At 40.6% G+C, this 26,753-nt stretch overlaps 1 protein-coding gene across 1 annotated transcript in view; it reads left to right on the forward strand.

Moving 5' to 3' along the window:
- Positions 1-26,753, forward strand: part of pcxb (pyruvate carboxylase b) — a 344,298-nt gene that overhangs the window by 13,300 nt on the left and 304,245 nt on the right. The window contains 7 exon segments of the mRNA XM_034224887.1: positions 1,818-1,911; positions 2,384-2,474; positions 4,931-5,096; positions 7,258-7,403; positions 11,070-11,187; positions 11,882-11,949; positions 13,860-13,943. Coding sequence (XP_034080778.1) covers positions 1,818-1,911; positions 2,384-2,474; positions 4,931-5,096; positions 7,258-7,403; positions 11,070-11,187; positions 11,882-11,949; positions 13,860-13,943 — 767 coding nt within the window.

The following is a 26,753-nucleotide window of genomic DNA, read 5'->3' on the forward strand; positions in this document are numbered from 1 at the left end:
AAAAGTAAAAGGAAAATGCTACTTAAAGATATTTTTTTGTTACTTCTAAGTTATTTACCAGGACATATTGAAAACAGCTATACGACAAACAGTCTTTTTCCCACATATTTGTTTGTCAGGCTGCCAGAAATCCCCATAATTGCCGTTTACTGGCATTGAGGTCTGAATGGACAAATAATTACAGAGAGGCGCTGAGTTTTCTAAACACTAGGCAGTCACCAGTCTGCCGGTCGGATGCAGCATTAACATGACTGACGTGCTCCAGTAAGACTTGTAATCACCGGACCCTCTTGTAATAATGCTAATGCTGTCCAGAGAGAGAATTAAAGAAGCTCTGTCAGGATTTGAGTGACAGAATTTTTTTTTTTAGAGCCTCTCTATATTCCTTCCCGAGGACACATTTAAAGTGCTTGATTTGCTTCAGTGTTTCATTATTTCAGATTTATGTTGCGTGGATTCCCAATATGATTCCAATTGTGCACACATGTGGTCTTTTTTGTAGGCCTCCTGCTGCACATAAAGTCTGTGTTGCGCATACATGCATACATTCATGTCCACCCCCCCATAAAGGCGCTATTTAACTGCTTAAATCCATCAGTGTGATTCAAATAGATTGTGGTTTCTCACACATACAGAGGGCTTTCCGTCAGTCTCTCTCCTTCATATGGGCGTCTCAACACCACATTAGATCACATTCATCACACTGCAGTGCACTGGACCGGCTTCAGAGCATGTGTGTGTGTGCTTGTGTGTGTGTGAGATGAAAAGAGACACTGGACCATCACATCATATCAGCCAAGAGTCCACTTCACCAAGCACATCTCCTCTCTGCCATTGCTTCAGTAATACTCTTCTTTCCTTTCCTCCTTCCTCTCCTCCCTCCCTCTGCACTCCCCACTGTTTTTACACTTGTCGGATGTGATTTTCCTCCGAACCCCTTGCTGTCTTCCTTCTCGCCCCTCATGACTTTGCTCCTCTCCTTTTAGCATGGCGTACTTTGTCTCCTCCTTTTTCTCTCCTTCACTGTGCCCTCTCCACTTATCATTCCATGTTGGTAAACCTGCCAAACTGTTTCTTTTGGTCAATTATTTGTCCTTTTTCTCTTTCCCCCCCCTCAACTTTCTTTTTGTGTTTCCTCACCTTTGATCCATCACATTTTCTCTGTCTTCTCCTCTCCGTCCTTTCTCATACTTTCATCCTTTTCGTGTTCCTACTGTTGTCCTTCTTCAGAATTCTCTTTTGCACTCTCTAGATGTCTAAGCGCCGTCCTCCCTTTCAAGCCAGAACAACACATCTTACTAGTTTTCTCTGACTAAACCTTTTTTTCTCCGTCAAACTGTGTGCTTTAAAAAAAAAAAACCAAGTATTTGGCTCCAGTGACAGCAGATAAAAGCCAGCTAGTGTTTTGGTTGTCTAAATCTGAGATATTACACTCTCACACAACAACAAGAAACATTGACTTATTGCTGTGTCTGTTGATATTTTTCACAGCGTGATGAAGTATACCAGATGGATTTGTCTTGTTTTCACATCCAGTGTGGCATTACAAATTCAAAGTTTATTTTATTATCTCAGTGGGGGTATTTCTTGCAAAAAAGGCCCAGGATGTTGATAGAACCATACAACATGTGTTCTGATGAAAAATAGATTATGACAGATGAAGAACTACCTCCCGATACACACAATCTACTAAACTGTGGGTCAAAACATTTCAATAAATAAAGAGAATACATGTGAAGCAGAGAAGGAGCAACGTATAAGAAAATATTACCGGTGAATTATTCAAATACATTATCAACATGTGTCTTTTCTTCTAGGGGAAATCGCAATCCGTGTGTTCAGAGCCTGCACTGAGCTCGGGATTCGAACCGTGGCCGTCTACTCGGAGCAGGACACCGGACAAATGCACAGGTACTGAGCTCTGCCACATTTCAGCCAAATGGGTCCTCGGGGTTTTAAATAAAGAAAGCGTAACGGACAGATGTTTTTTAAACTGCTGCTGCCACTGCTGTATATCGAGCATGAAAGGCGAACAGTTGATGAGATCCAAAAGCAATTCAAATAAGCTTGGGAGCTTTTTCCCTCCACTCGAGCTGTTTAGGCCAGGTTTTTTTTTATACGTCTGGACATAAGAATAATTGTATCGACATTTTGAACATTCAGGTAATCACTCTGCTTAGTTTACAGGCACACCCATCCTTATCTTTCTCAGCTTGTTCTATTTCACCAAATATATTGCACAGACTTGTAACCAATGACTGATTGGAGGACTTCTTTATTTATTGAACAGACTAAATACTGGTGCCTGCTCTCTGCTGAGCTTGCATCTGCTTCCATGACACTGCCTTGCACTGATATGTATCCCTTTGTCTTGTCTTAACAGGCAAAAGGCGGACGAGGCTTATCTGATTGGAAAAGGCCTTGCACCTGTTGCAGCATACCTGGACATTCCTGACATCATCAGAGTGGCCAAGGTAACGGATGTTATAAAAAAAACATGGATTTCCCACTAAAGAAAAGTCTACTGTTGTTTGCTTTAGCAGTAAACCAATACAAAGGGGTCAAAGTGTGATAGTTAGTTTCCTCATTTTGGTTTGCATTACAGTGCTCATCCTCAGAGAGCAGATGTAATGCTTCATGGCTACTGCGGCCCAGGAGGAGCTTCTTAAGTATTAAAATATAAAATAAAATCTCCCAAGTGATGTCATTAGGGTTTTTCTTCAACTTGGGCTTTGAAGATTGCAAATTATTATCGTACAGCCAACGATAGAAACCGAGGATGAGGACTCAGATATGAGCATGCAATATTTAAATTCCAGTAGGATCCAACACTTTTGGAGGAAAAAATGAATTTTTAAAAATATCTTGCTTTTTTAACACTTTTCAATCTCATCTGAGAGAACAGATAAATGGGTTTCAAGTACTCATCTAGTGCATTTTCATACAATAAAAGTATTGGGCTTTGGCTGCTCTTACAACAACATATAATCGGCATTTGTTCTCCACAGTAGCTTGCAATGTGTCGTCATTATTGGCTCCATCTTGCACTGAGAAGTGGTACAAATAGTACGGATGTAGATTCAATAATTCATCCCCCTTTTTTTCGTCTGAAAGTTTTCACTTTAAAGAGTTGAGTCCATTAGATGAAGAAGTTAGGTGAGTGTGCTCCCCTGATGTGTTGTGGTCGATGTATTTTCTTTCAACTTAGTTTCTTGCAGTTTCCTTGGGTAGTCGGGTCGCTCCATTTGATACAGCTACACTTAATGGATTGCAATGTCATGAAACTAGGCTTTAAGTGTCAGACAAATCCCTTTTTATCGCTCTCCGTTTACACTTGGCTTGGTTGGAAGAAGGAAAAAAAAACAACATATTTTATGTCCACTGTATCTCTTCCTTCCCATTGTTCCTCACCTCCTATTTTCCTCTTGCTGCTGCTTCCCTCTACCATTTCTCTCCTTTCCCCTATCATGCTTTACCTCTTTATAATTGCGTTGGATGAGATGCTGTGTTTCTTGTTAGCTCCCTCCCCTCCTCACCCTCCCCCCTCCCTCCTGCAGGATGTGCAGCCAGTTGTTCATTATCGTTTCTCTGATCAATCTCTCGAGGTTTATAATTTTCTGCTTGGGCATGTGGTCACCCAGCCAAGTCGGGAGCCTCCGCCGTCCAACTCATTTCTCAAAATCCTTCTGCCTATCTGGGAGCCCGGCCACCCCATGCCAGCAAAGGAGTGTGTGTGTTCATTCTCACGCTTTCACATTCAGAGTATCCGTTGTTCTTCTTCATCACACTGCGTATCGCTCTGCTACTGTCTGACCAAAAATAACCATGCGTATCTGTCCCAGAACCTTCTGTGTGTGACATTGAATGTGAGAATGTGTCTTTCTGCTTGTAACTGTGAAAGCACGAGTGTATGATGATGCTTCTCGCTGTGTGTGTGTGTGTGTCACCCGGTGTGTACATCTTCATTCGTGTCACTTTGTATTCATGAGTGTGAGTGAGCCTGCTTGCTGCATTTTATGTGTGTGTGTCTCCTATCCTCCTCTGGCCTGCCAGCAACAGCTCCCTTAACAACGGGACAGCCCATAATTATAGTCCGCCTCGTATCCAAGAGCAGATGGCACACACTGATCCAGAGATGGCTCTATCTGTCAGGTTCGGCAGCTACTGTATCTGCCTACACGGTGTGTGTGTGTGTATTCCTCTCAGTATCTTCCCCCTGACCCTTATATGATGTGTGCCGGCACTCGTTCAGTTCCCCTCCGGTGTCCATCGAGTAGATGATGATGAAGGCGATAGCAGCTAAGATCGAATGATAATAGAGTATGTCATTATCTCACAGTCCCTTTTGACGTTAGCATACATCCCTTTGCCCTGGCCAGCAGGCAGCGTGGGGTAAAGCGTGCAGGTTGGTGTGTGTGTGTGTGTGTGATGAGGACTCCCCAACAGTCAGCCAAGTGTTTACTGGGGCCCCTGCAGAGACTCTGTATTTAACACGCCTGGTGCTTAGCGTGCTACATATCCATATAATAAATATGGATAAAAGAAACACATCAATACAGCATAGTAGGTGACATCAAAGGTCCATACTTGGACACAAACAGTTGCTCTTTAATAAATAATAATATTGCTATCAAATGTACTCTTTTGTATTGGTAGGTTTGGGGATTAGCAGGAAGTTCAACAAAAACAATGGTGGAGACATCGGAGCAAACAAAATCAACGTGGCTATCTTATTATCAACATATGTTGATCAACTGCATAGTTTGCTGTTGAAAAAAGGAAATATATTGCTGTATATGTTATTTGTATTGCAATACTCGGCATATTGCAACATTTTGCAGTAGCAATCGTATTGTGCAGCCTACGCTACTTCCCACCTAATAATCAAGTGAATAACCTTCTCTCCATGTCTCTCTCCCTCACTTCCTAGGAAAACAATGTGGACGCCATCCACCCCGGCTACGGGTTCCTGTCGGAGCGGGCGGACTTCGCTCAGGCCTGCATAGACGCAGGAGTGATGTTCATCGGACCGAGCCCAGAGGTGGTCCGCCAGATGGGAGACAAGGTGGAGGCTCGGGCCCTGGCCATCACTGCAGGTATGGAGGGGCACAAAGTGGAGGAGATTCAGAGGAAAGACAAGCTATGATTGGAACACCTGTTGTTTATAATATCTACAGCATTTTACTCAAAATTACAATTGTAGAACCAAGACCATAGACAAGATGATTGCTATATTTCTGATTCTTGAAGTTTTATTTTATTTGAAATTTAGACCAAATTTGCCATTAACTGTGGTGCTTCTTGTCTTAACTACTCACTTCCCTACCCGTGTGGGATGAACTCTAAGCAACCTATTATTCCGCCTTGAACGTCATCAACCACCGCAAGAAAAAAAACAAAACAAGCTCTGTTTATGTTGAGTTTAAAGCATCCTCCTCCTATTTTGCGTCATCAAGCTTTGAAACAAAAACTGACCTTGTGAGACTTAATTGCAGTATGAAACCACTTTGTCTACAATCTTTGCTGAAAACCGCAACTAAAATCATTCAAAAACAAATATGCACTTTGCAACATTTCACTAAACATTATCAAACTAAATTGATTGCATATACTGTAGGGTACTTTGGTAATTCAATGCAACAGCTGCTGTTTGGAGGTTTGGGGAAATGCATGCTACACAATTCAAAATATAAATGCTTAGGCACTGGTGGAAAGTACATTACTCAAATATGGTACTTAAGTACAATTTACAGGTACTTGTACTTGACCTGAGTATTCTCAGTTTATGCTATTTTACACCTTTACTCCACTTCATTTTAGAAACAAATAATATGAACATTTTTAATCAGATTAATCACAGTTTAAAATGAATGAATCATGATTAATCACCATTCGAACTATGTCCAAAATATGCCATTTCTTTATGTATATTGTTGTGGGAATGGAATGATAAATGAAAGAAGGCGGATTTTTCCATTTAACATACAGTATGTATGTATGTATGTTTATTGTAACATTGTTCTGTGTGTCCAAATGAAAGACAGCCCACACACCTATCAATCATCAAACCGTGGGGTCTTATTTCATTACGTGTTGATTTCCATCAACACGTAATGTTGTATCGATGTATATAGAGATGTACTACAGCAAAAGTATTCTCCGTCGGGACTTCCTGCAACAACACCACGCCGTTATCTTGATTCTGATTGGCCAGAAGACATTATCAAAGATGTTCTATTGAGAAGACGATCACTACGTGACAAAAGTTTTCAAAACCGTTTCTAGTCTTCGGTATTTCCAGACAAGTGGCTACTGAAATCAATCTTACTAACTGCTGTCTGTGCAATTTACCATGATTTTTCATGGTGGGGCTAAGCCATTTCTTGGTACCCCAGCGCTGCCACTGGTGGGATGTATGGGGCGGGCCATTAACATGCGTTAACATTAACATTAACATGCGTTAAATGCGTTAAATATTTTAACGCAATTAATTAAACAAATTAATTACCGCCGTTAACGCGATAATTTTGACAGCATTAATATATATATATATATGTATATATAGATAGATAGATAGATAGATAGATAGATAGATAGATAGGGAGGCTGTGGGTAGTTTGCTGGACTTCAAATCAGGGGGTAGCAAGTTTGAGTCCCACTGCAGTCAGCATGTCGTTGTGTCCCTGGGCAAGACACTTCACCCCAAATTGCTCCTGTGGGGATTGTCCACAGTACTGAATGTATGTAAGTCGCTTTGGATAAAAGCGTCTAACAAATGACATGTAATGTAATATACCTTTTAGTCCACTACATTTATCTGACAGCTTTTAGTTACTAGTTACATTTTAGGTTTAGATTATTAGCTAATATAAAATAATTATTAAATAAACTTTGACATACTTACAGGTTAAGATATCCAGCAGCAGTATATCAAGTTACTCAAATTAGCTCCACCTTTACCAGCTGACATAGACATACATCGATAATCCTGATGGTTACCCAGTAACTCAATATGATTCTGAAATGGGACATTATGCATAACGAGCACTTTTACTTTTGGTACTTTAAGTTCATTTTGATGCCAATACTTTTGTGCTTTTACTTAAGTAAGATTTTGAATGCAGGAGATTTACTTGTAACGGAGTATTTTTTAGATGTGCTATTGCTACATTTAAAAGTTCTTCTTCCACCATTGTGCTTAGGACATTCATTGAAATTGTAATGTTTCTCACTTATTTTTCCTCTTACCTGACCTAGGTGTACCTGTGGTCCCGGGGACCGCGTTACCCATCAGCTGCCTGAACGACGCGCAGGTGTTTGCAGAAACATACGGCTTCCCCATCATCTTCAAAGCAGCGTACGGAGGAGGAGGCCGCGGCATGAGGGTGGTCCGTGAGTACGAGGTGAGCCGTCATCGTCATTTTGCAGCTAGCTCTTACAAAATAAACATTGTCCTGTCGCATGTCCAGCAAAGACAATTCTAACCCAATTTATATCCTGCAAAATTAAGTTTTTCATATTCATTATTTTTCTGTTTGCTTTGAATCAAGGCGAAATGTCACGGAAATTACAACCTGGTCATTTATCTCTCCGGCCGCCAATCACCCTGTGTGTGATTGTGTGTTCTCTGAAATTGCTTCTGTCAGCTACTGAAGCAGAGGACATTATAAAAATAATGACTTTTTAATATTGTAGCTATCGAGGGGTCACATTTCCAATATGAATCTCAATGTAAAGATAAAATAATCCCATCTATTGCATCTTAACATGTACAATAGCAATCAACATGTGCAATATGTATATGATAGAACGGCTTAACTTACAAAATACATAGCCCAACATAAATAAATATGATCAGGAGATAGGAAACATGTCCCTCATCTCAGCCATATTACGTTCTGCCGCCCTCACAGCAGTGATGAGCTGTCATAATGCTGTCACAGTGATGACACTGTTATGTAGGCTTGTTGCCAGGTTACTCTATAATCAATTTGCTTTAAATCATGCATTTTAGTTTCTATATCTTCCTATAATAATGCGTGTTCTAGTTTGTATATGAAGGCATTTGTCCTGGTTATAAAATGGTGGTTTCAAATAAAAGTCCATTATAGAAATTAGAATTGTATGACACCTGTGCCAATTGGTAAAGGCTTTGTCTTATGTCATCTCGAGATTGCAGACTTGCCTTACATTTTTCTAGGATAATGCAAAAAACAAACACTAAAAACAACAATTGGGAAAACAGGGTCACAGTGCAAATGCATATATATTTAATATATGATGGTGAACTAAGAAAAATGCGAAATAAATGTGGTTGCGGATCAACTAGTTTAGACATTACAGTTTTCCTTGAGGAAAATTATACACATCTGCTTCAACTTGTTCTCCTTTTTTAAACTGTTTTACTCAAACTTAATAATGCAGCAAAAAATTAAAAATCTATACAAAGTCCAAAGAACAGTGTTTAAGAGGTTACAGTATACAGTACATGATGTACAGCATTTTTATAATGTTTATATATAATTATACTTTGGGTAGAGGGTCCAGCCACTTAACAGAAATGCATAAAGCTTTCAGAGCATGACCAGCCAGCAGCAAGTGATGTTTTAAGAGATGTTTTAGCGTCCTTTAGTGAGATATTATTTGTAAATAAAAAGGGAAATAGTCACGTAGGGCCACAGACACCAGGAAGTTGCTACTTGTCAGCCCTGTTTATGTCAGCAGAGCTCTGGCGGCGGCTGGACTTCTCATACCGCCGTGAGTGGAGGCCCTGTGGGGGGTGCATTTGGTCACGGCCCTTGTGTGTGTGCAGTTCTCCCCTGTGTCGGCCTCTCAAGTCTGACCATGTCGAAGGTTTTCAACAAGCAGCTGCTTTTTGTCCAATCAGATAGAAGAGGGCACAGATCAGTGGTGAATCAGAGCTGCCACCTCCTCATGCTTCATGGCTGCTAGCATTCACTGTTCTATATTTCTGTATAAAAAATATATTAAGTCACAACGAATAAGGTCCTGCAAATCATCACTTTAACTTTTACCCTACCAAAAATACCACATTCATTTAAAATTGTTAAACTTATCCTTTATTTGTCCTTAGAAATGTTTTTAAATGTTTCTAAAATGTAAAAAACCGTTGCACAATTTGGATGAATGCAAATATCTTTGCGGAAGCACAATATTTGTTAAAGGCTACATTTTTTTTAATAATACATTTCAATGATATCCCTTCCTAGATATCCTATTCTACACATTTAACACAACTAATTAGTTTGGAACAGATCTTCTAAAAATAGCCTCCGATCCCTCCAATATGGTGAACCATATGGCAATTGCAATATCAGACGAAATTAGCGCATTTAGTTATTTTAATTCCAAACATTGCAACGCTACCAAAGACGTTGTCAGTCTACAAACAAATAATGTACTGTAGCCATGGAGTCTCAACAGTGTGCAATCCTTTTGGAAAGTATGACCTTTTCTGAGATGTACCCCTGTCTAATTAGTTAGTTGTTGACATTCCAGTCATTCAGCTGAGTCGCAGGGGCCTCCAGATGATACTATGTGAGGAAACTGTAAAAAGGTTTCTGTGTGCTGGTGGGACCACAGCAACAATGCGTCAGTTGCCTCTTTATTCCATTAGGGCCATCTTGTTGTTCATTTGTATTCCGGTTTAACAGACTGAAGTACTCTCTACATATTGTAGGAAGAGATGTTTACTGATAAGCAGAATTAAAGTGCCAGAGATTTGCTCCGAGTTTGATGTGCTTTCCCAAAGCGTAAGCGTGAAAGCGAGCGCACGTATCAAAGCTCCAGTGGCTGAAGCTGACAGACGAACTGAAGCGATGTGAAAGGAGTACAAATTGATTCCTGCTCACCTTAGTCTTTTAAAAGTATTTTCTGTCATTGACAAAACAGTGGTGCTCCAATGATTTGACAACTCTGCGAGGTGTGACTTTAATTCCCTCTACTAACACTGGTAATGCATCTCAAGTTTTATCCCATGTTTATTTCCCTGAAAGTAGTAGAAAATGTTTTTCTGAACATAAACGGACAAATGAATATAAAATAATGAATTTATCAGGTGATTTATTAGGGTTGTGAAGATGTTATTGATTAATCTGCCAATTTGCTCTCTTGGTTGATAGATCATGTCTATCAAATGTTAGAATATGTCAATAAATGCCCACCATAGAGACCAAGGTGACAAAAAGGCTTTATTTGTTTTCTAGAAGCCCAAACCAGAAGATTTACAATTCGCATAGGACCAAAGAAATCTGGAAATCTATTTTCACAAGTTGTGCAAGCAAATGTTTTGGCATTTTTGCTTAGAAAATGTACTCAATTGATAATCTAAAAAGTTGCAGATGTCTTGTTTGATGTCTTAGGTTTGCGCTGTGAAAAAAGAAAACGGGAAAATAAGTTTGCAATGTTGACAGTTTTTAGTAGTGCCTTTTTATGCATGACACACCATCAGAAACAGAGTGGTTTAACTCTTAGAGCCCTGTTGATGCACACTTCCTGACTTTATAGAAATGTCATCGGAACACATATGGGACATTGACATTTATTTGGGTTTCTTATTCAGAGGCACAATTTCTGGTCTATTTAAATCACCTTTTCCATTTGTACCAGTCCTGTGAGTATGTTGTTTTCTCTTTGCTTTGCGATGAGGATGAGGAATGGTATGGTCTCCTGCAGCATGATAGTGACTCAGTCTTTGCCGGGTAGAGCAGTCTGAAGGGCCAGGCCGGACGTCACACACTGACAAACACAGATTGTGTCATGACCTCCAGCGTGCTCAGGCGTGACCTCCCTTAGCCCGCTCCCCGAGATGTTGTGTAGAACCGTGCTCCCTAAGGAGGTGTAAACATTTGTGTCAAAAGAATGGGAAAAATCTGCACAACATCAAGTGTGAATGACAGGGAAGGGAATATAAAATCCAAATTAAAACAGAAAAATGAAAGTGTTGCTGAGATTAAACTACAAAACTCTTTGAAAAACATACAAACCCACTCTTCCTTCTCGGATAGTAACTCAGACTTGAATGGATTTCTTTTTCGTCTGTGTGTCAGGAACTTGAGGAGAATTACCAGCGGGCCTACTCTGAAGCCCTGACGGCTTTTGGGAACGGAGCCCTGTTTGTTGAGAAGTTTCTGGAAAAGCCAAGACATATTGAAGTACAGATCCTCGGTAAGTGCACTCCCCTCTGTGTTTGCATTTGACTATGTGTCCTTTCATAGCTGTGAATCAATCTAGGTTCATTAAAATGGCAAGTTGGATACAAATCCTGTGTGGTATTGCTAAGGGAGGAACATGAACAATGAGACTGAATGAGCTTTATTGGCCAGTGGAGGATTCTCCATCCTTTGTTTCCTCCTATTACAGTGAACATAACTACCACTCAGTTGTATAGAACTGAAATTCAACACTGACACTTACAGGAATTCTGTCTTCACTTCAGACATACTGTACAGTGCATGTTCCAGCATACATACTGTAAGAGTTATGTTATCAGGCTCATGTCTGTCTGTGGTTTGGGTTGGGCTTTCTTCATATTTCAGCGTTCATCGAGCTGTATTTCTCTGTGTTCACTGTGATTAATTACTGTCTTTAGGGCATGTCAGGGATTTTGTGAATTTTCTGAATTACTTGTTAAAGCCTTGTCTTTGCCAGCATCTGCTTTTCTGCCTTCCTTCCCTCCTTCCCTCCTTCCCTTTGGACTTTTCCAGTTTCTCCCCTTCTTTAATGTGAATTCCTGTTTCTTATACTCTCCTGTACTTGAATTCAACCTCTTATTTTTCTTCATACCCTCGATTATCTTCTCATTTTCTTTGTTCCTTCCTCTTTCATTGTCTCACCCACTCCTCTCTTTGTCTTTCCCCAGGCGATAAATATGGAAATGTCATCCACCTCTACGAGAGAGACTGCTCCATTCAGCGGAGACACCAAAAGGTGAAGTCCCCTATTTAATCCGATTTAATGTTTGACTTTATTTTGAGATGATCTTCATGGCATTTCTGTTGTTTGTCAGAGACTAGCATGAAGTGGATGGGGGGGCATTAAAACAAAGGTCATATGCAGGATTCTGATGAATAGTGTTTTATATGCATTTCCTTATTTAGGATAACAAGCCAATTATGCTACACAATAATAAATAAGGTAATTATGCTCCAGATTATAGCAATGATTATTATGGCATTAGTGGCCCTGGGTATCCTAGCAGCAAGGGGTTAGAGTATTATGAAACAATGACAACATAACCACTGCTAATGCTGTGAGATGGGAGACTTGGTAACAAATGAAGAAGCTCCATAATACTCCACCAACTTGAATCAACCAAAACACTTTATAAGTATACAGCTTTCAATTGATTGTCATTTATTAGCCAAGGCTATTTTTCTGAGCTGGCACTGGAAATAAATTAGCCCAAAAAAGAAGGAAATTAAGTTTCAGAGCATGACCTGCTTGTCAAAAACAACAAATAAGTCTAAATACAATGAGAACATTTTGAAATTGTCATCTAATAGTCACTCAATGCTTTCATCAAAGGAAGCTGATTAACATGCGTAACATTTCATTACATATTGTCACTTCAAAGCGTTTTCAATCATGTGTTTTCATCACTTTCTTCTTCTCCCCTTTAATCGAATTACAGAGGATAATCATATTAGCGGCTGTGTTTATGCAAGAGCTGCTGCTCTTTGATTCCGCCAGGCTTAATCTGCCTCTGCCCTTAATCTAAGATCTTTTTCAATCTCAGAAACAAGAATAGTCGCTTGTTGAAATAGATTAGGGATGGTGGAGCGCTGATAGGATATTTTTAGCTTTTTTTCTTCTATATCTTGGAAATGCTCACAGACTTAGAAGTTGTTTTCGTGGGATAAGATTTGATTTGATAAATTGAGTCGTTTTGATTTTTCGGAAATCATACATTTAATTATTTCTTTCGGTTGACTTGTTTTGATGCAGTTGATTGAAACAGATCAGTGTCGAACACGGCGAACCCCACCCACCCTGCATACCCAATGAAAGATAAATGTGACTTCAAATGATTCACTCCATCTGTTTCGCTGAAGCCTGGCACATACTTTATCAAACTGATGGCTACTGCAGGAAAAACTAAAACACATTATGGGATTAACTTAATATAAGTTTGAAGCTAACTGCAGTCTGTGGCACTTTTGCTCTTTTCTTTAAGAATCATAAACTGGGATACATTTGAATATTTCCACATTATGCTATATGCTTTTAAACCTTGATTGATACCTTTTTGTTATATTACAAATAGATGATGTAACTATGTTTAATGATAGTGAGGAACCAATAGAGATTTATAACACACTCTGCAGTTCTCTGAAACTCTACAGTGCAATTTAGAGTCTTTCAGCCCTAGTATCATGACCTTCAACAATATTGTTTTGGTTCACTCTTAATTTCGGTTTCATTTATTTAAGTTTGAAATGTAATCCTGAAATGCATTAAACATAACAGAATTCAACTTCTTAGGCAAGCTTGAAGTTAAGAGCAATAACCCTAAATATATGATAATTTAAGACAATTTATAAAACAATGAAAAGATACAAATGGAAGGAAAACTAAAGTATTGAAACATCCATCAAATGAAATGAATACAGGTTATAATAGCATGGCTTTTCAGAGCTAAACTAATGCATCGTGACACGCTGTCTGTGCAGTTGAATAACTATGTCCTATAATTGAGGTGTGATGTGTCAAAAGCAGCACTAATACAATACATTATGAATTAAGCTGTTGGATTTGTTTGTGTCCAACCTTGAGATGAAATGTGTACATTGTTGTTGTTTTCAATGTTGCATTATCAATAAAGTTGTGTTGTTTTGAAGGTTGTGGAAATTGCACCGGCGTTCCAGCTGGACCCTCACCTGAGAAACCGTCTCCACTCTGACGCCGTGAACCTCGCCAAAATGGTACGTCAGCCACTCCACTTCCTGTTCTCTTTTCCTTTTTTATTTCAATATTTCATATGCTTCCCCCTCAGGGTTAACTACACCACTTCATTACGGGGGAAAAAGTCTCCTAAATGAATTGAAAGTTTTATGACAGAAGCTCTACTCAATCACTTTTTAATCATTAAGGGTACGCAATTTATATGTTTGTATTAAGATAATGTGAAATATTCATGTGGCTGTGGCAGGATGTTAGGCAGCTTATCACTAGCAAGCATATTTCTTCACAGTTGTCGTGGCAGGTGTCTGCATGTTGGATTTGCGGTGTTAAATGGTTTTACCACTTGTTAAAAAAGTTGGCGGACAGGAGGAGAAATGGCTCTTCTTGCTCAAGCATTGGGTTGTATTTAGAACATTTGAGCACATGTTCATAATACCAGTGGCGAACCGTGTCTATCTCAACTGGACCTTCTGTAGACACACACACCCCCCGCCGCCGCCCCCCCCCCTCCGCCTGTTCACTGAATTGTCGTCTTGAAAAGGATACTCACAACAATTCCGCAACAACTTCATCTTCACCTGTTTAACTTTTCATTTCAACGTTAAAAACAATAAAACGGCATGAATTGCTTCGTCGCATTCATCTAGATCCTCTGTCTTTCTCTAGTTAACTAGCGGGCCTTCTAGAATACCCTGGAACCGAGAGAAACTCTGAAAGAATACGCCCATTGGCTACTAATCAATATATGATTGGTTGATCAAACTGTCAGTCCAAACGTACGCTCTCATTCAGTGCAACGGCCAGGGCATTCGATCAAGGATGTAGAATACCTTGGTTGAAGGATATTCTACCCAGAGACCCAGAACAAGATCTGATTGGTTGCTTTCTTTTCTAACACAACACCACTGAAATGCGTAGTGCATGGACCGAGAAGGACAAACAAATCAACGTAACACTGTAATATTACAGATCAACAACACAGATACCATTCTCATTTATTCATTTTATATACATTTTATTACATGTTATTTATATAATTAAATCGATTTTGTGTTTGTTTTATCTGAGTGTTCCAGGGTATTCTCTAAATACCTTGAAGGCCCTGACGGTTCACCACTGCATAATACCTTTTACATTTTTCTGTCTATGAAACAACTGGATTCTCTGCAGGGATTTTAAAGTGCTATGTACCTATGATTCAAATGAGGGGGACATTAGTGCTGTGAAAAATCAAATGCAATGTAAATATGGGGGGGGAAGTAGGTTTGAAGAGTGCATGCAGTAAATATAACACTTATTGAGTGCATTTGCCAAGAATAATTATGATTATTGTCACCAATAGGCACTTTTGCTACGGTAAAACCTTAGCCTGCAAAGTGAAAGCTCACCGTTGCTTTAGTGTAGCTGAGAAGTTTGCCCAAGTATGACAGCAACACTTGAAAGTGGAGCCTCGTCTTTCAGAGCAGATTTCAAGTAATGACCTTTTCAGGTAATGGCCCAGTTGAAGAAGAAGTAAAGTGGGAAGAGTGGGAGGAATAACCTTGATGACACTGGAGGAGAAATGCTTCTGCGAGAGGGAGAGATAGAACTCTATGCTGCTCTCCGTGACCTTGCTTCAGTAGTAATCCTTTTTGCAGTAATCAAACACAACATCACCAAGCTTGTCTCCTCGTGTGTGTGTCAGCGGCCACACATGCTTGTCCATGACTTTGCTCTTCGTACTTCACACTCGCCTCTTACTATTCCTTTGTGGACTTTGACTTTCTTCCGTATCCAAACCTTGAATTTTATATTAAATATATCATAACGGTGTCTTTTTGTAGTCAGATTTCAGTGTTAACCTCCCGGTTTTTCAAAGGTTCCTGCATTTCAAGGCTGTCTGAAGTCTAAAAGATGAGAGACAAAAGGAAGCCTCTTGTTTGCAAATATTAATATTTTATCACACCATAAACAAAAGGAAGATGATAAGAGGATGTTACATTGCGGAGAACTAGTTTTAAGCTCCTCAGCCATGATACAGGGAAAGAATAAAGGCATGAAAATACAAAAAAGCAGGAAATGGAGTTATTTGATGTTATCTCTGACGGATACATTTTTATATAGAAATATTCACATGTAAATGTTAAGAAGGTGTGTGCCTGCAACTGAAATTATTTTAGAAAAGATTACATTACATTGCATTTAGCTGACGCTTTTATCCAAAGCGACTTACAATAAGTACATTCGACCAGGAAGACACAACCTTGAAGAAAACAGAATCATATAAGTACATCAGGTTTCATAGAGCCAAACATTTCAAGTGCTACTCAACTGGCTTTAGATAAGCCAGTCCTTTATTAGTATAAAAGTGCTTCGTTAATAGTTCTAACGCTCGAAGTGGAGTCGAAAGAGATGAGTTTTCAGTCTGCGCCGGAAGATGTGCAAGCTATCTGCTGTCCTGATGTCAATGGGGAGCTCATTCCACCATCCTGGAGCCAGGACAGCAAACCCACGTGTTTTTGCTGATGGGAACTTGGGTCCCCCTCGCAGCGAGGGTGCAGCGAGTCGTTTGGCTGATGCAGAGCGTAGTGCACGCGCTGGGGTGTACAGTTTAACCATGTCCTGGATGTACGAAGGGCCAGATCCATTCGCAGCATGGTAAGCAAGTACCAGTGTCTTGAAGTGGATTCTAGCAGTTATCGGAAGCCAGTGAAGGGAGCAGAGGAGCGGAGTGGTGTGGGAACATTTAGGAAGGTTGAAGACCAGACGAGCCGCTGCATTCTGGATGAGCTGCAGAGGTCGGATGGCACATGCAGGTAGACCAGCCAGGAGGGAGTTGCAGTAGTCTAGGCGTGAGATGACGAGAGCCTGGACCAGAACCTGCGTCGCTTTCTGTGTCAGCTGGGGACGTATCTTCCTGATGTTGTAAAGCGTGTATCTGCAGCAACGGGTTGTAGCAGCGATGTTTGCAGTGAAGGACAGGTTGTTGTCTAGGGTCACACCCAGATTCCTTGCAGTCTGAGTCGGGGAAACAACTGAGGTGCCGATGTTGATTGTTAGGTCAAGAGTGGGACAATCTTTTCCCGGAAGGAAGAGCAGCTCAGTCTTGTCAAGGTTGAGCTTGAGGTGATGAGCAGACATCCACTGAGAGATGTCAGCTAGACAAGCAGAGATGCGTGCAACGACCTGGGTCTCTGAGCGGGGAAAGGACAGAATTAATTGGGTGTCGTCAGCGTAGCAGTGGTAAGAAAAACCATGCGGGCTAATGACTGATCCGAGCGAGTTTGTGTACAGGGAGAAGAGGAGGGGACCAAGAACAGAGCCCTGAGGGACCCCTGTAGTTAATTGACAAGGGTCGGACTCAGACCCTCTCCAAGTCACCCTGTAGGTACGGTCTTTCAGGTATGAGGTGAGGAGGGAAAGTGCAGAGCCTGATCATCAAGAAACCTAGATATTTGCCAAAATGTAGTGCCAGCAAAGAGATTACCATGATCATTTTTATAGATTTCTAATTAAAATGAGAATAATCAAGCACATTCATTATTCCATCCAATATCGTTAATTTAACGATTTGTATTACAAATTAGATATTTTGTCCCAATGGCTCAGCCCTAGGTGAAACATCAGATTGCTCCATGAGATCAGTAAAAAACTGATTCTGGCTCGGGTTAAATTCTGCAGATTATCCTCACCAGGGGATTTCCTTTCTCCCGGCCTCATCCTCCATTTTTCTTGCTCCAGACACTCCCCTCCCCCCCTCCTCTCTCCTGTCACTGCTCTGTGTTGTGATTGCGTCTCACATTGTGCCAGCCCCACAGTGAAGGCTTCCACTTCAGAGCCAGACCCTGCTCCCCCTGCAGGTATTGAATCCTGCTCCGTGAGCAGCGCTGATGCCGAACTCTGGAGCTTAGTCGGGTTTTATTCCCGCCTGTGTGTGTGCTTGTCAAAGGCCTGTCTGTTTATCTGTGGGAGACGGCGCAGGGCCACATTCATTTTTAATGTGTTCTGGGCCTTATAGGATAGAAAATGGTGGAAGTTATTCTGGGTGCACAAACACTCACATTAACAGGTACATGATGTCACCTCAAGTGGCCAGTTTTCCAAAGTTGCTATCTTTGTGATGATATATGGACACAAAGTTTTTACGTGCTGCACTTAGACATTTGAATGTGTCCTGTCTCATTAGAGGCTTTTGCTTTTGTATGAGGACACCTACACAGGCCTTTTTCTCATATCAACTCTCAGGGGAATGGGTTCAGCACATTTACCGAATTTTACCCATAACCCATCACACATGCAGTCCACACAAGATTGTCGGTTTCCAGAGGCCATATTGTGATTTTTGGAGGCTTTTCCCTTTCCTGAAGTGTGTTATATAGGTTTGAGTGCATGTAAATGGTCTGCAAAACCGTCTTGTTTTGTGGTCATGAAAAACACTGTTTCTTGACATTTGTTTTAAGGCTTCACCCCTTGCAGACAGACGTTGTTAAATCGCATTGTTCCTCCTGTAAGAATCTCGTTGGCTTCGTGACCCTTCTTCTTCACCTTTACTGTACTGCTAAGTGTGAAAAAAACGTGTGAAAGGGGCTACCAGACACAAAGTCTCCCATTTGCAGTGCACATGGAATAATATTCTGGTTATCGTGGTTCTACACATTTATCTCCTCCTCCCCCACACACCTGCTATTTCTCAGCTCTTTTCTGGCCATAATGGCGACTACATGGTGCTGCTGCTCGGGCCCCCTTCATCTCTCCATCTGCGCATATCGACCGCATCTTCTATTATCAGCAGCCTCCATCTGAGTCTTTCACAGAAACAGCCATTCTTTGAACTCGCAGCACTTCCTGATAGAAAGTCCTAGAGAACAAAGTTGCCTGGCAACACTGACGGCCGCAGGAAGTAGCTTCAGCTCTTGGAAGAAAAGGGTTTGAGTGGATATCAAGCCAGAGCTCGCAAGAAATAAATATTGTGAAACGGACCTTTGCGTTATCTACTGCTCAGCGGATTTTGATGTAAACTCGACTGTGAATGGTTTTCTTTTTTTCTGTCTTCATCCTCTGATTGTCTGTCCTTGCTTTGTTGTCTTTGTCTAAGAACTGACATTTCCTTTTAACACATGCAATATCTCAGCCTGTCCTGATTAGTTTTTAGTAATGATGCGTCTCACTATAGCAGCATGAGGTTTCATAATCAGTGATTGCTAATTTGGGCGCTACTTTGCCTACTCATTCATCTCTGCGCTGCACGGGATCATTTCAGCTTTTTATTACATTTTGATCTCTGTGTTAGGGATAGGACTATTCAGGATTTTATATCTAAGATCTGTCCTATCTGTGCTGAGAAAAATCTATATGTATCCATCTGTCTTAACAAAATGTAAGGTAAAGTGATTTGTTATGTTGAGTATAGTTTTGACAATATCTTTTAAAGATTGTCTGGATTATATCCTGTTTGTTTTGGCCAGGATAGTCATGAGATTCTGTTGAGAGGGTTCGAAAGCACCATGGTGGACAATATTGGCAGCATAAATGGCTCTACAGAATTTCCAAATCTGTTTCTGTCACTACGGTAGTGTGATATCTTATATGTTTCTTTTATGCAATCTCAATGTCCAGATATAGTAATACCACTCTGCTGTTAGCCATATCTAACATGTTTTTATCTGCACCCACTCTTTGGGCTTCTTCCAGTGGATCTTGGAGCCGTCTTCATGTTGCAGTTTGGCAGCAAGTTTCCGAAACGTTTTCAAGCCTCTGTATCGTGATTGGGACTTGGCAGAGAAAGCTGCTGTGAAGGAGTATAATCAAAACATGAGCGTTAGACAACATTATTAAGCTTTTTTTAAGAGAAGGAATTGAAATGCATTATTTTCACTGATTCTACAGTTTGAATTTGCATAGCCCCATGTTGATCTGACGACAATGTCTTCAAAAGCTGAAACGGATTCGGTTAAAAGCTAGTGTGAGGATACTACTATGATCTGAAACTTCAGGAAACAAAAGGAATCTATTGCTATCTTGTCAGTACTACTTCTGAACAATGCACCACATTTGGGCGAACCACGAGTCTCCCCTTTACAGACTTTTACAGATTAATGATTAGGACATCAGTGCTAAACCTTAACTCAAAAATAATTTAGAGACGGGCTGAACAAATTGGGAAAAAAAAACTATTTGTGATTATTTTAACTGATATTGCAATTGCGATATGATTAACAATATTTGAGGGGTTGGTCATTTGAAATCATAATTCTTGTTATTGAAAAATACATTAAATGATTACATTGGGATTTTAAAAGAGGATCTCAGATCTTTTGGGAAGTCTGTAGTATGATTTGTATTTATTTATTTTATTAGTATATATCTGCAGCTCCACAATACTTGATTCAAATCGTATTTTAACACATATTTATCATAATATGGCAAATATTGTGCTTCCTGCGGTTTGAATATTGCACTAGTCCATATTGCGGTTGCTGTAAAATGTTGCTTAATTGTGCAGCACTATCCAGAGGTTGTTAATTTTTAGATAATATACACCACTTCTATGTGGTATATACTGTTAATCTCCTTTTAACATCCCCTATCGACCGCCATTAGACATGGGTTGATATAGCAAGAGGTTAATGCAACATTAGTGCATATACACATGTCAAGGCCAAAACATGTTTCACACAGGATGTCATCAAAAGCAGTTCTTAAAGGTTGATGTGTAAATAATGTGCTCACCTCATTAACTCTGTGTTTTAGCATGCCTGTGAGCTCACCCTAGAGATGTCTGTGGGCAACCAAGCTATCAGGCTAATTAGCCTAACATTGTATCAGTGTGTGTGTGTGACAGGAAAGACAAGCAGCTTTATGGGTGACTTTAATGTCAGCAGGCCTTCACTGTCGCCCATTTTTGTTTTCATAGCATATTTATTAATGGATGAACCTGAAGACAAGAGTGTCAGAGCTACTGTCTGATACTTAGTGCAGCTGTAATTAGGAATTCATTTCTGGACCCTGTGTGGGTGAGGAGTGCTGACAATTGTTGCATTTTCCACCAAATGTGTTGCAGCATCACCCACTCAGTTTTGTTAGTGGTTTTTGGGTGGCAAGAAGTTATCCAACAAAGCAGGGCCAGAAAACAACTCCTCAAATTCTTTTTGTGCTCCTATGAAGCGAGAGGGCAGACAATTGTAATTTTCCGCCGAGTTTTAAGTGTGCGATGGTGAGAGAACAGGAGACAGATTTGAAGTCTGTGTGAAAGATGGTTCGAGGGGAAGCATTATTCTTGGTTGAGTGTTTTAGAGAACAGAAGAGGAATCATTTGTTGTTTGTGGTGAGTGCTTTGCTTGTGCTTGCCAACTTGTTTTCACACTGAAAGAACTGCTACTCAGGGCAAAAATATGTCTACAAGTCATCAGCAATCTCTGCAAATCAAAGGTGTGTCTGTGCACATGTGTTTATATATAAAGCCAGCTCTAGCGGTCAATACTTCCTGTCTTGACTTTGTTTGCAGTACTCACCCACAAGCCAATTCATTCTTATTGAAGACGTACATCTTTATAAATGTGTCTTAAATATACAGTTTGATTTCCTAAAACTGTTGGGCATTGCAGTTTTAAGCAACCACTAGTCAAACAGGAATAAAAAGTGAATTTGTTGATTATTTTCATCGCATACTGATGCACTTTTGGTGGTCGAGTCTAGTGGACGTTTACGACGGCAGGATGAAGCGTAATAGATACGCTACATTGGAAAGTTCTTGTCATTAGAATTTTAAATAAAAGCAAGTGTGGTAAACTTTGTAAATCCTTATCTGCATTTTCTTTTTAGAACACAAGGATTTCTGCTCACTTTTCTTGTGCTCAATAAGAACTATGATCCTATTCGTGAACATTCTGAATATTTCTGCCAATAGATCCTCCTAAATCCTACACACTTTAAAAATAAATCAATTTCCTCTGATGGTGTGTGTCTTGAGTGTTTGCAGCTCCAGTGATAATAGGGTGAAGGTGTAACTGCAGCCTCAAATCCGCCTTAATTAAATAACACCTTGTGTGTGTGTGTGTGTGTGACATCAACGTCTGCGCCGAGTGTGTCTCCGTCTCAGCATCTTGTGAGGTGTTTCTGACCTCTCGCTCAGTGTCCTTTTGTGAACACACACATCTGCTGTCAATCCAGCAGAAGTGATAAACGTGAAATTAGTTCCGCAGTCTATCACCTTAGCAACGGGGAGAGAGAGATGACACACTCGCACACTTACCAGTCATATCCAACACTCACAAACTCAGATTGTCACTGGGTCCCTGGAGGTGGTCAGTGTGCTGTAAACAGTATTACTTCTTACAGAGCCATAAACACCCCGTCTGTGTGTTTCCATTTTAGACTTTAAAACTAGCAGCACTTTTTGCCCTGAAAGCATATTTTAATATTCCATCAGGAATACCAGCGTTTGGAAATGGGGTGAATGCTCCACTCTTTGTCCCAGTGAGCTTATGCATCAACCATTTTCTCAAATTTACTTATTTATGTTTTCCCGTCTTTCAATTTTTCTTTACTTTTCGTAATCTTCATGTGTCCCTTTCCTCTTCCTGTATTCTTTAGTGTATATTTGATTGTTACTTTTTGACTTAGTTCCGATTCCTCATATATGTCCTTTGCACTTTTTTTATGGTCCTTAAAATGATTATTTAGTTTAAATAGTTGATATAGTTTCAAGTTTATTTTTTAGGGAGGTATAATTATGTGTATTTAATATAAGATGAATATGTTATCAAGTGATCCCATTTATTGTTGGAAATGATCCATGGTTATTTAATTATTTATTTTCTTAGACTACTCAAATTAGCTGATCAGTGACAATATGTAGCCCTTCATTTCCTCATGAAGTAATCTATTCTCCTCCTGCTTTCTTCACGCAGCTTTTCAATCAGACGAGTCAGGAAAGCTGCTCGGTTAACAGCCAGTATCTGTGAGTGATTTTCTTAAAAAGAAAACTTCCAAAGAGATACTCAAACAGAAACACAGTATGGCAGACATAATGATTGACACGTTTCTTCATCCAGCCCTTCCTTCAAAAATAGTGCAACATATAAGGAGGTTGCTATAACCCTGATGCTAAAATGAATTGCTTCCTCTTCCTTGTATTGTTCAGCTTTCCTCCCTTCCTCCAGGTTGGTCAGTGTGTGTGCTTTAATGACTGCAGGAACCAAAGGCAGATTCTGCTGTGCTGGGTGTAATACAGGATGCATGAAGTAGTGCGGGAGTCTCACATGTCAGGGTGACATTGGCACTTGTGATTGGATGGGGGCTATTTTAAGCATCCGTGGCTTGTCTCCTCATGTCTGCAGAAAGTGTTTGTCAATTCAAGGCCAGGGCTGAGTGTGATATCTTTCTTCTGATCATAATCGGGATGTGAAAAAGCCAGGCAAAGATGGAGGATGAACTCAAAGCAGAGGGGGTGAAAGGGAAGAAGTACAAACCTGTGGTAATGACATGATATGGGAGTATACAGAAACCAAGTGAAGTGGTCAGAGGATGCAGGGACTGAGACGAGAGGAAGTGAGGGGAAGTCAAAAGAGAGGAGGTATGGATTCTTTCTGCCAGCTGGGGGGGGAAACTCAAGCCAACTGTGCTTTCTCAAACGAGAGCCAAGGGAAAGAATGAAGGATGGAGTGGAAGGTGTAAGAGAAAATGCCGGTGGGGGGCGGAGCTGCAAGCTTGGCACTGTTTGTATCACATTGTGCAGCGGTACCACTAAAGAAAAGTGAAAAGTGCATGCTTATGAATAATATATGGTTACAGCAGCGGTTGGTACAGAAGCAGGAAAACTGAAACTGCAAACTGAGCCAGATCTGGTGGACTCTTTTGAATCATTGTGTTGAAGCATCCGAGCAAAGTGATTTTAAAGTGGAATTAAGACAGTCGTTTATGCAGGTGAGCAGTCAAAACTTCACGTCTGCAAAACGGCATCAAATGTAAATAGGAAGAAAAAAAACCTTACAATACCACTGAGAATGGAAACAGGAGGCTATAATCAGGGCTGCACATAACTGGTGCGCAGGTGCACATGCGCACCTCCGCCAAAAAAAGAGCACCGGGTCATTTGAAAAAAGGCGCATTTGCGTACCAAAATTGAGGGAGAGAGGAGAGAGAGAGAAAGATATTTGCGAGTTGCATATGAACTCAGGGTCGGCCCGTAGCACTGGCTAGATGTTCGCCTAGGGCGCTAGATCTGGGGAGGCGCTGCGCTGGCAGTTCTGGGAGGGAAGAAAACATTTTGACCGTTGGGGCTTATCCTAATTTTCGGCCTTGATGTAACAATATTCATAATTAAGTAAATGTAACACCCTTTTCACCCCGGTTACACATTTAATTTGCCCTGTACGATGGGCACTGTAAGTGATGAAAATGGGGGATGTTTGCTTATCTGGCGCCCGCAGCTCACAGCCAAAATGCGAGTGAGCGAGGGAGAGAGAGAAGGGCGCACCGCCCGGTACCGGCGCTGTTGTTATTAGAATCTGGTGCTAGCTGCGGATATAAGAAGAAGATGTTTCTACAATGATGTGGAGGGAGAGTCCTCTCCAGTCAGACTGATAACTACAGCTCAGTGAGGTAAAGGACTCTGAGTGTTTAGATAGTTCACTTTAGTCTAAGTTCAAACAGTTTGGTCACAATTTATGTAAACACATATTTCCAAGGCACTCCTTTATAATTATTGGGATAAACAGGTTTGAAATCATTCCAATGTATACTATAGGACAGTAAACAAAAATATCCTTTAAAACTGGAGAGATAAAAAAAAATGCATAAATAAATAAATGTTAAGGTAAAATAAGATATGAATGAACAACACAAATAAAATAAGTTACATTAATTTGTTATTGGCTATGGTAGGTTATTGGTTATGTTCACATACTTATTTGATTACATCCACTTGTCTAAGATGACAACAGAGACTTTCGACCCAAACCCAGCTGTTGACTTGTGGATGCAAGCAGCTAATCACAGACTCAACCAGAGAGAAAGAAGTAGGCCTACATCATCAGCTACCATGTCTGACAGAGAGGAAGACAGTGAGGAGAACAGTCAGGAGGATAGTGATGACAGCTTGTAGGATTACTGGTCATGCTAATGTTGTCTTGTGTTCACCTCTGCATGTGTGTTCTGTGTTCACCTCTGCATGTGTTTTCAGTGTTGTGTGTCTGGCAAATAAAGTCAAGAAGACCCCCTCAAAAGTTACGGTTTATTTCATTTTAAGGATGAGCATCAAGCAACATATAATGGTCTAAATCAGGGGTCTCCAACCTTTCTTCATCTGAGAGCTACTTTGAAAAAATGAAAGTGGCCAAGAGCTACTTGCATCACATCGCTTACATTTATTCACATAGCACTCATCGGTTGAATTAAGCTATACTTTTGTACACGTGTGAAATTGCAATACCTAAAGCTTATCAAACATCTTAACTTCACATCAAGGTCCAAGAAAACGAAGATTTCTGACATATTATTATGGCCCACATAGTAAGTCAGGCAGTCCTTATCTTTCTTACAGTGCAGACGCTTTTCTGCTTGCTCTTGCCTCTGCTTACTTTTTATGCTGATTTTCCTATTCTTATTCTCTGAAAACTTCGAGCAGCGGCTCCTGGACATTAACTTATCACTGGGATAGTTCATCTTCGTAAATAGACGGAGGCTTTCAGCCATATTTCAACATTTTTACGACGACGTCAGTCTTACAATAGCGTGGCCTAGCAACAGCTAAAGCCTGGTAGGCTACTGCTATTTAGCTTAAGCTAGTTGGTAGCAAAATGCCTCCGTTCTCTACAGATGACTTCCAGAAACTTATACAGAAGATGGCTGTGTTGGAAATGAAAATGCAACGGTTGGAAGTTAACGTGGAAGTGAATGGACTATGTCGTGGGAATGACACGACTTTACCAGTGTTGCAAAGTAATGGAGAAGGGTATGCTAACTCACAGCTAGTTAGCAGCTACAAGGATTCCAAGGAACAGGAGGGCTGTGTACCGGGTAATAAATCTACAAGTGGTAGTCCTCCCTGGAACTCTCTGGGTGCAAGGCCTAAGAGTAAATCACTTCCATGGGATTTGGGAGGACGGATAACAGGCAGAGCCCAGAGCTCCGAAATCTGTGATGCGACCGGCTGGCCTGCATTGTCATCACCCAGGAGGAGCGCCTCTTCAACCCCTATTCATACTAGGAAACAGCAGTGGACAGCTGCTAAAGGGAGAATTACAAACAATCCTCCTAAACCACCAAGTGTGCCAATCCAGAACAGATACGCTCCACTGACCGAGAACCGGAGATCTGATGACCTGGATAACCTGTCCTCTTCACGCAGCAGGGTAAGGACCAATAGCTACTCTAAAAGTAAAAGGCTAGAGGGAAAGCTAACGACTGGGCCTGAAACTCTGATTGTGGGTGACTCTGCTGTAAGAGATGTAAAAGGTCTGTGTAATAAGAACAACACCAAAGTACTCTGTTTTCCCAAGGATATGGTCTCTGACTTGGCTGAGAAGATCCTGCATATTGGGGCTGAACATCCGATTGTGAAGAATGTGGTACTGCACATTGGAACAAATTATGTTGTGAAACAACAGTCAGAAGTGCTGAAAGAAGACTTTAAATGTTTGTTGGAAACTGCCAGCTCTCTAAATGCAGAGGTGTTCATCAGTGGCCCTCTACTGCCAGTCAGAAGAGGAGTGGAGAGATTCAGCAGATTGTTTGCACTGAACACCTGGCTTTCAACGGCCTGTACTGACCATTCTGTTCATTTTATTGACAATTTTAACTTTTTCTGGGATCGCAGACATCTTTTCAAGGTAAATGGAGTTTGCCTGAAC

This window comes from Gymnodraco acuticeps, unplaced genomic scaffold (genome assembly GCF_902827175.1).
Source record: "Gymnodraco acuticeps unplaced genomic scaffold, fGymAcu1.1, whole genome shotgun sequence".
NCBI classification, from domain to species: domain Eukaryota; kingdom Metazoa; phylum Chordata; class Actinopteri; order Perciformes; family Bathydraconidae; genus Gymnodraco; species Gymnodraco acuticeps.